The sequence below is a fragment of the Lontra canadensis genome, unplaced genomic scaffold, assembly GCF_010015895.1.
Source record: "Lontra canadensis isolate GAN:19392208 unplaced genomic scaffold, GSC_riverotter_1.0 scaffold3, whole genome shotgun sequence".
Classification (NCBI taxonomy): Eukaryota; Metazoa; Chordata; class Mammalia; order Carnivora; family Mustelidae; genus Lontra; species Lontra canadensis.
In genome coordinates this window covers 20310473-20328266 of record NW_022630997.1, presented here as the reverse complement: position 1 = coordinate 20328266, position 17794 = coordinate 20310473, and the positions used below count along the sequence as shown (strand labels likewise).

At 48.1% G+C, this 17794-nt stretch overlaps 1 protein-coding gene across 1 annotated transcript; it reads left to right on the top strand.

The window, feature by feature from the left end:
- The first annotated feature begins 15253 nt into the window (after positions 1 to 15253).
- Positions 15254 to 17789, top strand: FRAT1 (FRAT regulator of WNT signaling pathway 1). The gene has a single exon (XM_032883191.1). It carries the CDS (start codon positions 15374 to 15376, stop codon positions 16217 to 16219), a length of 846 nt encoding a protein of 281 aa, XP_032739082.1. The 5' UTR covers positions 15254 to 15373; the 3' UTR covers positions 16220 to 17789.
- The last annotated feature ends 5 nt before the right edge of the window (positions 17790 to 17794 follow it).

Here is a 17794-nt window from a genome sequence, read left to right as displayed (position 1 = left end):
AACTTCTCTCACCGCCCCTATCTCCGGCCCCGCCCCCACGCATTTGGATTGGCTAAGGTGTTCCCCCTCATCCGTACGATTGGATGACTAAACAGTTTCATGATATTATTGGTCTATTCAAATAGCTAACGGTCATTGGTCACCCCCAGCCCGGGCGGAAAAGGGTTGGGGACGAGCCCCAGCCCCGAGGCTCCTGGGAGTTGTAGTTTCATGTTTCGATGAGACTTTCCGAATCCACCCACTTTTTAACTTTCTGGTCAGAAATCCCCAGCCTACGCTCAAATTAAGTCTGAATGTGAAATCTCAGAATCACAGAACTGTCGAATTTGAAATTGACTTTAAGAACAACGCTCTAAAATGTAAGATTCAGGGGCGCCTGGGTGGCTCAGTGGGTTAAAGCCTCTGCCTTCGGCTCGGGTCATGATCTCAGAGTCCTGGGATCGAGCCCCACATCGGGCTCTCTGCTCAGCAGGGAGCCTGCTTCCTCCTCTCTCTCTGCCTGCCTCTCTGCCTACTTGTAATCTCTGTCTGTCAAATAAATAAATAAAATCTTAAAAAAAAAAAAATTAAAAAAAAAAATAAAATGTAAGATTCATTTTCTGTCTCGACACAGAGTATACCTAGAAGAGTTGGTACGGCGCGGGAATCAAGAAGTACTTGACTATCACGTTTAGCTCACATCCAGCCGCACAGCTTAGCGGTGGGCCACTTAGGCCTCTTTCTACATGCGCCCTTCCGGCTACCCAGAGAACCCATAGGCTTTGCCTCTCTGATCTGAAACAAGGAACGAATAGCACCATAACCTTGTCCCTGAATGAGCTTTAATGCTCAATGGTAGAAATAATCGTAATTATGCTTGTCCTGGGATCAAGCCCAGTATCAGGCTCCCTGCTCAGCCAGGAGCCTTCTCCTCCCTCTCCTACTCCCCCACTTCTGTTCCCTCTCTTGCTGTGTCTCTCTCTGTCAAATAAATAAATAAAATCTTTTTTTAAAAAATTATGTAGTTGTTTATGTGACTATTTATTTCATGTGAGGGTTCCCAGCTAGACTTCCTACCACACTTGGGCGGAGACGACCTCTATTTTGCTCCCCATGGCTTGTGGCTCATAGCAACCTTTTCAATAAATAGTTTTTGAACAAACGAGTAAACAAGTCCTCAGATTATAAGATCCAAAATAAAAGTTGATTCACATGTTCTAATAGGTTATTTCAGTCGATGAATTCATAGTAAAAGTTTGATGAAGGTGTCAAAATAAAATTGCTTTATGTTTATTCTGTGTTTTATGTTTAACAGATTTTCTTTGAGCAAATAAATACATAAAAAGTAACACAAAATTCAACAAACACGTATCAGTGAGATTATTCATTGAACCCAAGACAGTCTTGGAAAATCCAGGCTGCATATTTGGTGTGTATATATAAAGCAAGGAACACAAGTCTCAAATTCTGCAAAGTATTTCTCCAAAGTATGAACAAGTTTTTGTCCCAGCCTCCTGATACCCCACATCAACTGACTGACTGACTGACTGACTGGATTAAACTGATGCTTTCACACAGAAGAAATGTTCAAAACTTTAAAGTATTACTGCTACGGGGCGCCTAGGTGGCTCAGTGAGTTAAAGCCTCTGCCTTCCGCTCAGGTCATGGTGTCAGGGTCCTGGGATCAAGCCCCACATCGGGCTCTCTGCGGGGAGCCTGCTTCCCCCTCTCTCTCTGCCTGCCTCTCTGCCTACTTGTGATCTGTCAAATAAATAAATAAATAATCTTAAAGTATTACTGCTACAACCAAGTAGAATACCACACAATGCTATTTCTGGTTTACCTGTTTGGATGACATTTTTATACAAAGTCCTTAATGTCTGGAGAAATGCTGTCCAGTAGTTAAGAGCAGTAAGCTTACTTTCAAATCCTAGCTCCATTACTTATAACTGTGTTACCAACAACTTAACTTTGATTCCTTTTCCTCCTCTGTAAAATGAGGATGATAATAATTCTCAGAGCAGTATTGTGAAGATTGAAACGAGATAATCTCTGAAACGCTGCTTACCTGCACAGTGCCTGGCATGTATTGAAACTAGATATATAGTCAAGGTAATGTGATAAATGTTAAGAATGCTAAACTCCCTTCTCAGATAACATTTCTACCTCCATTGCTGCATGATAAGGACCATACTTTACACTTATAGTTACAGTTTAATCAGTTACGCTGGAAAGGAGAATGTTTCTTCTGAAAACCAACTATTCCCCTGTGACTTCTGATGAAAAGCAAGTATTGTTGCTGAGTACTGTAAAAGTACTCCCCAGCCAGCAAGACTGCCCTGTTTCTGCAAGGATGTCCTGGTCCCCCTGAAATCTCACTCCATCAAGGTACCACTGCTGGCCAGCCTCGTGATAAGCATGGCTGTCCAGCAGGTATTCATGAAAAGTTCAGAAAGTCATCTTGTTTCCAACAGTCTGGCTGAACAAAAGGTCACAGGATAGTGGCCCCAGCCCTCAAGGAGTTACAGACTCGGAGATAAAATGAATACACGTAAGTCACATACAACGGAAGGCAGATTAGAATTACCAAGAACGAAATAGTAAAACAGAGAAAGACTCCTAGGAATTCAGAAGTACGGAGAAGGGAAGAAGGCCAAGGCTCCAAAGGATGGTTTATGATCCCAGGCACGGATTCGAATCTACCCTCAAATGTCATTGCATATCAATCTATCTACCCCCAATGAACTTCAAACACCTTTTGCACTGTTTAATTACACAAATAACATATGAAGATGCTTCCCTTGCAAATAATAAATAAATAATACAGATAAAAGCTCCCTTGTCAACCATCCCTACATTCTAGTCCTTCCTCTAAGAAAATACCATTTTCAGTTTAATATGTGTCCTTTCAAGGGCACCTGGGTGGCTCAGTGGTTTAAAGTCTCTGCCTTCAGCTTGGGTAGTGATCCCAGAGTCCTGGGATCGAGCCCCACATCAGCATCATCGCACTCTCTGCTCAGCAGGGAGCTTGCTTCCCCTTCTCTCTCTGCCTGCCTCTCTGCCTACTAGTGATCTGTCTGTCAAATAAATAAATAAAATCTTTGAAAAAAAAAATGTGTCCTTCCAGATCTTTCTCTATTATAGTACATTCCTTCAAAAAATATTTACTGAATGCTATTATGTGCTAGGCACTGTTCTGGGCCTGGAAATAGAGATGTGAACAATGCATTTGTTCAAGCAAAGAACTGAGGCATTTCTTTCCTTTTCTTATTTTCCCGTTAATCTTTTTTTTTTTTTTTTTAAAGAAATCTCAACACCCAACATGGGGCTTGAATTCATGACCCCAAGATTAAGAGTCACATGCTCTACCAACTGAACCAGTCAGGTACCCTTTAATTTTTAGATACATGGTGATATATTGTACATATTATCTTTGTAGGAGCATCTCAGAGATCTATGTCAGTTACACTTTTGAACGGCTATGTTTGCCATGTAATGCTCTGCCATCACCCTTTTGAACTGCTGTGTAGCATTCCACCTTATAGATGCTCCCCAGCTTACTTAAACCACCTCCTCCAGACATAAATTCGGTTTACGTCAGTCTGGATTGCAAGCACTGGAAGCTGACTTCGCCTAACATAACAGAAACTGGATTTGTTGGAAGGGTACTGGGGTAAAGAGCTGGCAGGAAGGAAGGGGGCTGGGGAGCCAAAAACCCAGCCAAGGTCACACCATTCAGTGCCACTTGACTCAGCAGTGACCCTTCCACTGATTTCCTATCTACGCTTGGGTCTCCGCATCACTCCAGGGAGAGGAAGAGTCATGGGTGAAAACATCTGATTGGCTAGACCACAGTCACCTGCCTCCACCCTTCTGCATGGAGGAAAGCCCTGTCTCCCACCAAAGTTCTCCCAGTGGGGAATTACCCACAAAAGGGGGGAAAAAAATCATAGGACAAATGTGTGCTACACATTTCTTGCTTCCTGGGACACCTGTTTATTGTGGGCTGGGGCAAAGTTTAACCATTCATTCTCCTTCAGACACAACAGAGACTAACACTTACATTATTCCATATGCAAGGGGGAAAAAAGCTACCTGCAGCTTTGCTGTAGAATCCCCTTCAAGACTGGCCATAGGGTGCGTGGAAGAGGGAATTCAATGAGGTGAAGAGAAGAGCAACCCATTCTGTGCAGCTAAAAGCGACCCAGGTCAGGGCTGGAACCGCAGGGGAAGAACCCCGGAGGTCATTTTCCCCAGCCGGGATAACAAGCTGGGAAACAGTCAGGTCACAGGCAAAAAAGGCTGGTGGAGAAAAACACTGGAAGCACACTCAGTCACAGAACGTTCGTGATTGGATTCACCATCAGGCACTGAGCTCAGCGTTGAGCACCGAGCCATGAATCCTATCTCTGAAAGCTCAGACTGGTGCTGGGGGGCACGGGGGCCAGGCTTCCTGGGCCTTGAGAGAGGCAAGAACACACTCTCTGAAAGCCTGAAAGTACAGGAAGTAGCCAGGCCCGGCACAGGGTATGGATCCGAGGGAGGCTTGAGGGGGTCCTGAGTCTTGCAGGGTGAGTTGAAAGTCCTGAACACTGGCCAAATCATTTGGGGGTTTTTGGTTTTTTTTTAAGATTTTATTTATTTATTTGACAGAGAGCCAGATTACAAGTAGTCAGAGAAGCAGGCAGAGAGAGAGGGGGAAGCAGGCTCCCCGCTGAGCAGAGAGCCCTACGCAGGGCTCAATCCCAGGACCCTGAGATCACTACCCGAGCTGAAAGCAGAGGCTTAACCCACTGAGCCACCCAGGTGCCCCAGCACTGGCCAAATCATTTTGAATTGGAGTGTTTCTGGCCCTCGAATCAAAAACACCCAGGCCTCAGGTCAGGAGGCCCCAGGTGCTGATGGTAAGTTTCAAAGCAGTAACATATATGTGACATTCAGGAATGGGCAGGTTCATTGTGAACTCACTGTGTGGGGTGTTATCTCCACAGTCATGTGAGCTGAGGCCTGGATGGATCCTTTTTTCTGCCACTATAGCCCATTCTCATGGAGATGGTTTTGATATGGAGAGAAGTTTTGCACATTAAGCCTATACAGTTATTAGGAGGCAGGGTGACAGTCAGTAAAGGCTCCAAGCCTTCCCCAACCTATTTCTTCTCTAGACAGGAGCCTTCAGAGTCAGCTTCCAAGATTCACCCATTCAAAATCAGGAAGTAAAGGAAATTGTCCTTTAGCCCCCTGTAGGCCTGTATGGTCATCCCCACCCATATGACCCATCTTCTTTCAAGGATGTAAGAAGAGAGAATTCCTTTGTTCATTCATTCTTTCATTTACACACACTTCAGTGTGAATTAAGCCCAAGGATACTTCATTTGGAACATGTGAATGTAAAAGACCGCTTCTAATTGTAAGATAAAAGGGTTCTTGCGCAGTTAAAATAACTTCACACAGTCATTTGGATTAGGAAACATGAAAACCTTCTGGGGACTCAGTTGTGTCTCAGATTACCATGGCTGCATTTCTAGATTTGTTTACTGATGGCTTGATTAGTTTTGGCTTACCCCTCTAGACTGTAAGCTCTGTGAGTTAAGGACTACATTTGGTTTTGCTATATGTTGAACTATATGTAGAAGGAATAAAGGATCAAATAAATCAATGAAATCAAGGAAGTAATAAATGAAACAATGAGGTTACTCAGGCCTTATGGGAAAACTACATCCTGCCAATACTGGATGTAGGTTTTTATTTTGATGTACCCAGCATCTCTTAAGGAGTCCTCTGTTTCCCTAGGTATGACTGACCCTATTTCTGGCTATAGAGGTGAGCAAGAAGTCGGGCCTGGTCAATCAGAGGACTCTAACCTCTAGACTTAAGAGTCTTACAGTCTAGACCAGCCCAAGTAACTACTGAAATGAAGAATGATATAAGAGCCCCATTGAGGGAACTGAATGGGATGGGAGAGCAGAGGGCAGAGGAACCTTGACCTACTGGGGAGAGCAGAGACAGCTTCATGAAGGAGCCCCATGGACTGAGCAAGACTTAAATGGCTGGAGATTTGGGAGAAGACATTCTTTGCACCAAGAACTGGACCAAACATGGGAGATAGGAACATATCAGATGTGTTTGGAAGTTGGCAAGGGCCCAATCTGACAGCACCATGGGGGTGAAGGACAAGAGAACGTTAGAAGAGTGGATCAGGGCCAGGTCTCTGAGAGCTCTAGATACCATGTTAAGGAGCTGAAGGTTTTACTCAGAAGCCCATGTGGACATATCCAGAGTGGGAGTGGTGAGTCACTTGAGCAGGGTTGGGCATTAGGAAATTCATCTTCCAGAAGAGTGGATTAAAGGGAAAGTAGCTAAGGTCCGGACACAAGCTGCTCAAGCTTAGCCAAAGAAACATGAAGGACGTTGGTAATGGAACCAGAAATAGGGCATGACTGACTACTGGCATAGGCACTGATGGCCCTGGGGAATAAGAACGAGGCTGAGTTAAAGGACCAGATTGCAGAGCTTGAGTAACAGCCTGTGGATAGTGGTTTGAGAAGGGCAGGTTTTTGGCATCATCCAAAACTGAGTTTGAATCCTGGTTGTTGCGCTGGTAGTCTGTGTGATCTTGGGCAAGTTTTCTTATCTGTGGGCCTTGATTTTCTTATCCATAAAGAGGATAAAACTAAACTCAGAGGTTATTGGAAGACTAAAAGAAATAATATCTGTAAAGCACTTTTTGGTATTGCTAATAGGTATGAAGTTTCTTTTGGGGGTAATGCAAATGTTCTTAAGTTAGATTATGGTAATGACTGCACAACTCTGGAAATAAACTAAAAGCTACTTAACTCTACAACTGAAATGGTGAATTTTATGGTATGTAAATTAGATCTCAATAAAACTGTTACAAAGAATAATTAGTATGTGGCAGCTGCAATTACGATCTGTTTCAGCTCCTGATCCCAGTACTTCTTAAAGGCCTGCCTCACTGGAATTGCTCTCCAAACCACCTCGGTAGATTTTCCTGCTGTTGTTTTAGAGAGAGAGAGAACAACGGGGAAGGGGCAGAGGGAGAGGGAGAGAGAGAATCTCAAGCAGTTCCACACCCGGCACAGAGCCCAATACAGCGCTTGATCTCAGGACCCTGAGATCATGACCTCAGCCAAAATCAAGAGTTGGACGCTTAACTAACTGAGCCACCCAGGTGGCCCCCTGCAAATTTTCTGATTATAGCAGCATTATCTTTAAAAAGTTTCTGGGTGGTATCAACAAGGGAGAATGTTATTTCTTCCTACATAAAAAAGATCCAGAGAAGGGGCGCCTGGGTGGCTCAGTGGGTTAAAGCCTCTGCCTTCAGCTCAGGTCATGATCCCAGAGTACTGGGATTGAGCCTCACATCAGGCTCTCTGTTCAGCAGGGAGCCTGCTTCCCTTCCTCTCTCTCTGCCTGCCGCCTGCCTCCTGCCTACTTGTGATCTTCTGTCAAATAAATAAATAAAATCTTAAAAAAAAAAAAAAGATCCAGAGGTAGGCAGTCTAGAACTGCCTTTATATCTTTTTTTTTTTTAAAAGATTTTATTTATTTATTTGACACAGAGAGACAGAGCGAGAAAGGAAACAGAAGCAGGGGAAGTGGGTGAGGGAGAAGCAGGCTTCCCTCTGAGCAGGGAGCCAGATGCTGGGCTCAATCCCAGGACCCTGGGATCATGACCTGAGCCAAAGGCAGCTGCTTAACGACTGAGCCACCCAGATGCCCCATCCTTTGTCTTCAGAAATTGTTTGAGATTCCTTCAAATGCACTGCTCTCACATAGTTCAGTATGGCTGTTGAAGCTCTAGCTATCACATCCACGTTCCAGGCAACAAGATGAAATGAAAAAAGAAAGGTTTGCCCCCCCCTTCTACTAGGGAGACTTCTGACATATCTCACTGGCCAGAACTGAATCACGTGGCCCCATCTAGCTGCCAGAGAAGCAGAAAATTGTGATTTGGGGGCTCTGGTGTTGCTGCAATGTGGGGCTCATTGAAGGGGAGAGTGGTACCGGGAAGTGAACAACAGCTTCTATCTAATGAAGGGAGGCAGAATACAAAGATGATAGATAGGTAGATAGATAGATAGATAGATAGATTAATGACAGATAGATCTTTGAAAAGAATAAATATTGCATAGTTTGCCTCCAGGGAGGGAGGCTGAAGACAGGGATGAGGCTGGACTTTTCACTTGGCTCATTTTGACCTTTAGAATTTTGAACCATGTGTCTGTATTACCCTCTCCAAATAAATAAAACTAGAATATTTTTTTGAGAAGACTGAATTGTGCTACCCGATCAACCTGATTTCCAGTTCTGTGGATTCCACGGCTGTCCCAGGCATCCAGACAGGCACAAAACCTCCGCAGATCCAAGACCGCCTAGCTCTTCCCTTCCTGCTGTCACCCGTTGGGCAAGGGCAGCTCAATCTTTTCTGCAGTTCCATAAATGGGAGTGCTGACTGCATCAGCCTAGAGGGGGTCAGCCTGAGGAGATGCGCTCCTGATCAGGCCACTGTTTACCCATGACAAACTCAGTAAGGGTTTATCGGACCCTTGTCTTTTTATCTCTTCATTCTTCTCCTGTGCCAATGGTAGATGTCCCTGAGCCTAGCGTAACTCAACAGCTAGCAGACAGGCCCTCAGCCCTTCAGTTTTTCCATTGATTCTTAGAACTCCCCCAGAACCTCAGTAAATTTCTCCATGGCTTACACATGTTACACAATCCCTTGAAATGACTCATTCTAGTTCCCTAGCACAGCTCCAACAAATCTCCAAAAACTTGGGGGACATCTGGGTGACTCAGCCGATTAAGCATGTGCCTTCAGCTCAGGTCATGATCCCAGGGTCCTGCGATGGAGCCCCACATTGGACTCCCTGCTCAGCGGGGAGTCTGTTTCTCCCTCCCCCTCTGCCCCACTGTGCTGTTTCTCACTCATGTTCAATCTCAAAAAAAAAAAAAAAAAAAAAAAAAAAATCTCCAAAACTTTGTACCTTGTAACAACAGAAATTGGGCGCCTGGGTGGCTCAGTGGGTTAAAGCCTCTGCCTTGGGCTCAGGTCATGGTCCCAGGATCCTGGGATCGAGCCCACATCAGGCTCTCTGCTCAGCAGGGAGCCTGCTTCCCCCACCCCACCCCCTCTCTGCCTGCCTCTCTGCCTACTTGTGATCTCTGTCAAATAAATAAATCTTTAAAAAAACCAAACAATACAAATTGATTCTCTCACAGTTTTGGAGGTCAAAAGTTGAATATCAAGGTGTCAATTAATAGGTTTCCTTCCTTCCTGGGGACTCAGAGAGAGAGGCAGCTCTGTGCTCTCTGTAAGCTTCTAATGACTGCTGGCAATCCTTACCATTCCCTGGCTTGTGGCGGGATCTCTCCAATCTCTGCCTCTCCAGACACACAGCATTCTCCCTGGGTGTTTCTGTGCCCAAATTTCCCTCTTTCATAAGGAGGCCACAGGGTGCCTGGGTGGTTCAGTCATTAAGCGTCTGCCTTCAGCTCAGGTCATGATCTCAGGGTCCTTGGATCGAGTCCCACATCAGGCTTCTGCTCAGCGGGGAGCCTGCTTCCTTCTCTCTCTCTGCCTGCCCCTCTGCCTACTTGTGATCTCTCTCTCTCTCTCTGTCAAATGAATAAATAAAATCTTTTAAAAAACAAACAAACGGGGCACCTGGAAGCCTCTACTTTCAACTCAGGTCATGATCCCAGGGTGCTGGGATCAAGCCCCACATTGGGCTCTCTGCTTGGCAGGGAGCCTGCTTCCTCCTCTCTCTGCCTGCCTCTCTGCCTACTTGTGATCTCTGTCAAATAAATAAATAAAATCTTTAAAACAAACAAAAAACTAACTAACTAAATAAATAAATAAATAAATAAAATAAGGAGTCCAGCCACTGCTCTTGAGCCTACCCTCATCCAGTTTGACCTCATCCTAACTTGATTACATCTGCACAGACCCTCTTTCCAAATAAGGTCCCATTTGCAGGATCCTGTCAGACAGGAATTTGGAGGGGGACTCCATTCAACTCAGTGCACTCTTCAAGTTTCCACCTGCCCTGCTGCGTCCCTCTCAACGTCATCCTGTCTTGGGTCCTTTCTGCTTTTATAAACAGCAAAATATTTCACACTCTGGAACCCATGCTCGCTCAGAGCCGTTTATCCAGTTTAACCACCGAGTTACAGACCCCGCTGCTCCTAGTGCCCTGCTTAACCAGTGGCCAGTTATCATCCCTGTCCTATCAGCAGCCTTAAGACATTTTCAACTTCTGACTTCTCCGTTTCCACCTTCCTCGGCTGCTACTCTGCTGAGAGGTGTTTAATATCTCATTAGCACCTCTTCGCAGCTCGGTGTGAATCCCCTAATCTCTTAAATTCTCTGTGTACAGGGGCGCCTGGGTGGCTCAGTAGGTTAAGCCTCTGCCTTTGGCTCAGATCATGATCTCAGGGTCCTGGGATCGAGCCCCGCTTCCCTCTCTCTCTCTGCCAGCCTCTCCACCTACTCGTGATCTGTCAAATAAATAAAATCTTTAAAAAAAAAAAAAAATTCTCTGTGTACAAATCCCTCCTCCCCAACCAGCTCAGTTCCTAGAGCCTCCGGGTCTGGGCACTGGGCAGCAGTGAAGGGACTGGTAAGGAGGGGATCCCGTGTTTGCCTTGCTGCAGCAGAGGCCCATCGCTCAGCCCTCAGGGATGCTGCTGGCCTCTGAAACAATGTCAAGCCTCATTCCTGCACAGAGGGGCCAAGAACTGAATCAAGCTGCAGCAGACTGTCTACATCCTTTCTGCACTGGAGAATGAATCTACACGGTTCCCAAGCTGGGTGACAGGCAACCCACCAGCCTGATGTCTCCTGACTCCCTTCCTTCCCTCTGGCCAGCTCTGCGCCTCCCAAGCCCCGGGGTAGTTCTCAAGGAAAGTCATAAAATTAATCAACTCTTTTGTGTGGCTTATCTTTTTTCTAGCATTTGATTCTAAACAATGTCCATCAACAGAATTGAAAGAATTTGACCACGATCTATCCTATTACCCAGCACCTAGATTCTACCATTAATATTTTTTAGCATTTAAAGAATTGACATATACTTTTGAAGTGTCCGCTTGCGGTCTTTACTATATTCACCACATTGTACAAACATCACCACTAATACCGAAACACTTTCATCACCCCACAAGAAACCTCCTACCCATTAGCAGTTAGTCCTAATTCCCTTCCCCTCCCATCCCCTGTCAACCATTAATCTACTTTGTCTCTACGGATTTGTCTTTTCTGGACATTTCATATAAATAGAATCATACAATTCGTGGCATTCGTGTTTCATATCTTTTATCTGGCAAAGGTCTTCAGGATCCTTTGATGTTGTAGCATAGAAGAGTACTTCATTCCTTTTTATGGTGAATAATATTCCATTGTACGAATAGACTACATTTCATTCTTCCATTCATCATCCAATGAACATTTGGGCTGTTCTACTTCTTTGCTATTACAAATAAGGCCATGAACGTTTCTGTGCAATGTGTCATGGGGACAAAGGTTTCCAATTCTCTCAGGTATATATCTAAGGAGTGGAATTGCTGGGTCATATAGTAACTAATGTTACATTTCACTCTCATGCTTTACCCTCTATCTACCTGTCTCCTGTCTCAACCACCCTTCTAACCAAATATTAATCCATCTCACATTTGCATACACTTGAGAATAAGTTGCAAACATCAGTACACCTCACCCCTAAATTCATCAGCACGTCTATTAATTAGAATTCTAGTATTTGTTTAGTTCTTTTCTTTGCAGGTAAAATGTACATCCAATGAATTCTATGTGTACGATTCGATGAGTTTTAACACATGCATACACCTGTGAAACCTGACCATCAGGCCCCTTCCAATCCAGTCCTTGCCCCCACACACCCTCGCCAAAGGCAATCTGTCTTCTGATTTTTTTCCCACCAAAAGTTAATTTTGCCTCTTCTGGAACTTCATATAGTGTCATATAGTATGTGCTCAGTATACTGTCTCTGAGATGCACCCATGTTACAGGATGTAGCAATATTCCAGTCCTTTGGGCTGTGGAAGAGGATTCTGCCAACATCACCAGGTGAATGGGCCACCATTGAGCTGCTGTTTTTATGCTGTTTCCAGCTTTTATGAATAAAGCTGCTATGCTCATCATCGGCCATCGGCTGCAATGTGAACCTAAGTTTTTATTTCTCTTGGGTAAATGCCCAAGATTGAAATTCTTTCATCGGGTAAGTATATGTTCAGCTTTCTAAGAAAACTCCAGACCTCTACCCAAAGTGGTTGTACTATTTTTCATGCCCAAAACAATGTATGAGGGACCCCTGGGTGGCTCAGTCGGTTAAGTGTCTGCTTTCAGCTCAGGTCATGATCCCAGGGTCCTGGGATGGAGCCCCACATCAGGCTCCCTGCTCAGAGAGAAGCCTGCTTCTCCCTCTCCCACTCCCCCTGGTTGTATTCCCTCTCTATCTGTCCAATAGATAAAATCTTAAAAAAAAAAAAAAAAAAAAAAAAAGTAACAGATCGAAAAAGAAAAGACACATTATTTAAAAAAAAATGTATGTGGCTTACAAACTTTGAACCAAAGAATAAAAACACTATTTATTTCCATTTAAATTTCTAAATAATAAGGTGCAGAATATTGTAGCTAATGTCTGTCTTGACCATACTTTCAAAAGAATAATGATTTAAAATGAGGGGATGCCCTTTCAAGATAAAAAGTGCTCAACAGTGGTTCCTGGGTGGCTCACTTGGTTAAGCATCCACCTTCAGCTCTGGTCATGATCTCCAGGTCCTGGGCTCTAGCCCCACACCAAGCTCCCTGCTCAGCAGCAAGTCGGCTTCTCTCTCTTTCCCTCTGCCCCTCCTCCCTGCTCATTCTTTCTCTCTCTCTCTCTCAAATAAATATCTTTTTTTAAAAATGCTCAATAAGGGGCGCCTGGGTGGCTCAGTGGGTTAAGCCGCTGCCTTCCGCTCAGGTCATGATCTCAGAGTCCTGGGATCAAGTCCCGCATCGGGCTCTCTGCTCAGCGGGGAGCCTGCTTCTCTCTCTCTCTCTCTCTCTATCTCTGCCTGCCTCTCCATCTACTTGTGATCTCTCTCTGTCAAATAAATAAAAATAAAAAATCTTAAAAAAAAAAATGTTCAATAAGCCAGTAATAGAAGGGAATGTCCTCAACCTGATGAAGCCATCTTTTCATAAAAACCCACAGCCAACATCATACTTGATGATGAAAGACTGAATGCTTTTCCCCTCACCATTTCTATTCCACATTGTTCTAGGGGTTCTAGGTAGACAACTAGACCAGAAAGATAAAAGGCTTCCAAACCAGAAAGAAAGAAGTAAAACTATCTTTATTTGTAGATGTTATGATCATATAGAGAGAAAATCCTCAGGCAGCTACTAAAAAGAAGTAATGAATTTTATGACACCCTGTAGACGTCCAGATTTCCAGGGCACCTGGGTGGCTCAATGGGTTAAAAACCCTCCACCTTTGGCTCAGGTTGTGATCCCAGGGTCCTGCGATCGAGCTCTACATTGGGTTCTCAGCTCAGCGGTGAGCCTGCTTCCTCCCTCTCTCTCTGCCTACTTGTGATCTCTGTCTGTCAAATAAATAAATAAAATCTTTAAAAAAAAAAAAAAAACAACTGCCCACTTATTCCCTCCATGCCATTCCTCCATGAAGGTTTGCTCCTGTTATTACGCATATTGGAACTGCCCACCAAAACCCTTGTTTCTCTTCATCTGGACCCCAGAGTTCCCCTGGCACTGTTTCTGAATTAGATTACTGTCCTGCTCAGTATTTTAAGCAGCTCCCTACTGCCTGGCTTCTGTATTTGTGTGTCCATGTATTGTGGCTAATTTTTTTAAAAAGATTTTATTTATGTATTTGATAGACAGAGATCACAAGTAGGCAGAAAGGCAGACGGAGAGAGAGGAGGAAGCAGGCTCCCTGCAGAGCAGAGAGCCTGATGTGGGACTCCATCCCAAGACCCTGAGATCATGACCTGAGCGGAAGTCAGAGGCTTAACCCACTGAGCCACCCAGGTGCCCCTGTGGCTAATTTTTAAAACAGTTTTACTGACATACTTTACATATGAAACTCACTCAGTTTAAGAGAACGTTCAATGATTTTTAGTAAATTTACTAGTTATTCAAGCATCACCATAATCTGGTTTTGAATATTTCTCTCACCCTAATAATATTATCTCCCCTGGTTGGCTCCTAAGGACTGGACCACCAAAAGTCTACCTACAAGCTTAGAGTGTGGAAATTAGGCCTGAGGGATTTGGGATTTTGAATAAAGGTCTAACATCTCCAGGCAACAACACAGTAAAGGATCATTTTTCCATCCTTCCTTTTTTTTAAAAAAAGGAAGTCTTGGTTAATCATTAAGCCAACCACAGTCTCTTGAAGGGTTAAACTCATCCACATCTCCATTATCATCCAAATAGTTCATTTTCCCCTCCCGCTTCCCCCGCCCCCCAAAGAGGATACTCCCCTGCTGAGCTGAGGCATTCTTTAAAAGAACTTTGTAGCTCACTTCACACCCCCGCCCTAGACCGACGACCTCCTCTCTCCAGGAATGCCAGCCCCGGTTCAGGCCCGCTTGTACCCAAGCTCCCAGTCAAGAAACACTCAGGCCTTTCTTCCCAATTCTAACTCTGCCACGGCTCCCCCGTCCCCGCCCCCACTGCCCTCGAACCGCTAGGGCCCGGTCTTCCTTTTCATCGCTGTCGGCCTCGTTTCCCTAATCTCCAGACAGATCCCGAGACTGAGATCTCCATCCTCGCCTCATTCGCCGGGTCAGCACTTCCCAGACGCTGGCACCCGCACCTCTAACGCGCAAATGCCAAAACCAGACCAGTTGACGCGCGTAGAGGAGGGGCGTGTGTGGGTGTTAGCGTCGGTGCTAGTGTGTGGAAGAAACCAACTAAGTCCACGCCGGTGTTCCTTTCCGGGAAATGCCGCCCACGCCCGGCTGACAGAGCGAGCATCCGCACCCCAGCGCCTCCCGCACACACCGTTCCGGGTGGGCGAGCTCAGAAGCAGCTAGGCTTCCCCCTGCACCCGGGCCCAGCGGGCGCCCCACCCCCCAACCGTACAGCGCACCCCCGGCCCGGCGCGGTGGTAGGGCCCGGCGGCGACGTCACCCATTGTTTACAAATCAACCCGAGCCGGTAGGATTCCGGCTCCCGCGGCTGCAGGCGCGCGGCGCGAGTGTCTGGTGGGCTCCCGCTTCCGCGTCCGCCCCGGCCCCAGCCCCGGCCCGGGCCCGGGCCCCGCTTCGGCCTCATCCCCGCGACCCGCTCCACCGCGACCCACCGAGTCCTGCCGGCCGCCGAACTCCGGGTGCCCGGGCGGGGGGCCATGCCGTGCCGGAGGGAGGAAGAAGAGGAAGCCGGCGAGGAAGCGGAGGGGGAGGCGGAGGAGGAGGAGGAGGACAGCTTCCTCCTGCTGGAGCAGTCGGTGACGCTGGGCGGTTCGGGCGAGGTGGACCTGCTGGTGGCCCAGATCGGCGAGACGCTGCAGCTGGACGCGGCGCAGGACAGCCCGGCCTCCCCGTGCGCGCCCCCGGGGCTGCCGCTGCAGCCCCCGCGGCCCCCGGCGGCCGTGCGGGCGGACAAGGCCCGGCCGCCGGCGCTGCCGCTGCTTCTGCCGCCGGTGCCGGCCGAGCCCGTGGGCTCGGCGCCCCTGGGGGCCCTGCGCTGCGCCCTCGGGGACCGCGGCCGCGTGCGGGGCCGGGCGGCGCCCTACTTCGTGGCCGAGCTCGCCGCAGGCCCCAGCGCGCTGTCCGCACTGGCCCCTCAGCCCGGCCTTGACGGGCCTTCGGGAGCGGACAAGCCGGGCGCCCCGCAGCCGCTGTCGGGCCCATGCCGCCGAGGTTGGCTGCGGGGCGCCGCCGCCTCCCGCCGCCTGCAGCAACGACGCGGGCCCCAGCCCGAATCCCGCACCAGCGACGACGACCCGCACCGGCTCCTGCAGCAGCTGGTGCTCTCGGGGAACCTCATCAAGGAGGCGGTGCGGAGGCTTCATTCGAGACGGATGCAGTTACACTCAAAGCTTCCCCAGCGCCCGCTCACCGGGCCTCTCTCGGCCCCAGTGCATGAGCCCCCTTCGCCCCGCAGTCCTCGAGCGGCTTGCAGCGACCCCGGAGCGAGCGGGAGGAGGGCGCAGCTCAGAACTGGCGACGGCGTTCTTGTCCCTGGCAGCTAACACCCCGGGAGTGGCCACAGCGCCAGCCTCTGCCTGGAGGGCAAGGCATTCCCCAGAGGGCTGCATCCCTACTCCTACGGGTGAACTCGCGTTTTTGGAAGCGGGAAAATAAGCTAATGCAGACGGGGAAAGGAAAAACTGCGAATATTTTCGTGGGGAACTAATGGGGCACCCCGATGCGTTTGAAAAACCGAAGGACTTGGCCCTCTTTGAGGCGGATTACAGAACGCACCCCAAGCTCACATTCAGTAGTGCTCCTTATTTGGCGTGACGAGTCCCAGCGGCGTAGCGTGCGGTTCCACGCAACCTCTCGGGGCCCTCCAACCCGGCGACCATGTGGCCACACTCCACGCGCCTCAGGATCGCCGAGCGCCCAAAGGACGAGGACGATCCCAGTTACTTTGCTTTACCTTTTCAGGGCTGGTTCCTGATCCACAGGGGGGAGGGAGGGGAACAGGAGTAGACCATCATTTCAGGGAGAACCTCAAACTGCCAGACTTGAAAATTTACGACTCTTTTAAAAACCCATCTCGCGTCTTGTGGGTGCTGGTTCTTAATACAAAACACGCGGTACCAAGAAAGGACCATTTGGGGAGTTGGATAAGGAGTAACGCGTGTTCTGCCTCCACTTTGCAGCTGGCTGCTGTTCTCAGAGCGGCGGGGGAAGGGCCCGCGCGCGGTGGGGGTGAGAGGCGGGGGCGGGCGGTGCTGCGGAAGGGTAAGGTGAGGCTCGGATAGAACCCTCCTTCCTCTCAAGTGTTTGCGCAGCCGGCCCCCTTCTCCTTGGGTTCAAGGTCACCGTTTCCTCCGCGCCCACAGGGTTCCGGGGCTCTAGCAGTGCACAAGAGTTGCCGGGTTGTGCCTGTACTCGGGAGAAGTGCTGGGTGTTCTGCAAGTGCTGGAGTCTCTTAAGGACACGCGCACCGCGGCCACCGCGGGTGTGGGGAGGCGGGGACATGCCGGGCGCCGGTGCCTTCCGCGGCGACCCCGCCCTGGGCTTTCATAGAAACGGCCCAGTCTTACCTCGGGTCCCGGCACTCCCCCGCCCCTCGGCTCTGCTGTCCTACTCCAGGCGGGTGGCGCTGGCGCTCCTGGGGGCCCGGGCTGGGGGTTGGGGAGACGCCACGTGACGGGCACTCCAGGGACACAGCCTCTCACAGCAGCTTATAATGGACTCTCCGGGGCCATTTGCAATAACAGCTGCAATTCCGTGGATAGACGGAGTTGATTTCCTCCCTCTGCCCCTCCCCCAGCCATGCCAGCTCGCCTTTGTAAGTGAAGGAAACCGAGTAGAAAATGTGACCCTCCAAACGGAGAAGCTGCAGGCTTTGCCATTGTGAAGCGTGGTGAAGTGTTTTTAACATACTGTTCGCTTACTCTGAGGGATCGAAAACCGTGTCGTTGGTATTTTAGTTTTAAACAATTCAATGGCTTGTTCATCGTCCAGATGTGGCTGTTGAGGTATCTACACTTCGCACCGGAGTGTCAGGAATTGTGGCTGTCCTGATTATAGGATTTTAACTTAACTGAAATACTTGTTTTTAATAAATGCATTGAGGTTTTTGTTAGGGTTTT

Excerpts from the sequence above, each read along its gene's own strand:
- FRAT1 (XM_032883191.1), top strand. The coding sequence starts at position 15,374 with ATGCCGTGCCGGAGGGAGGAAGAAGAGGAAGCCGGCGAGGAAGCGGAG.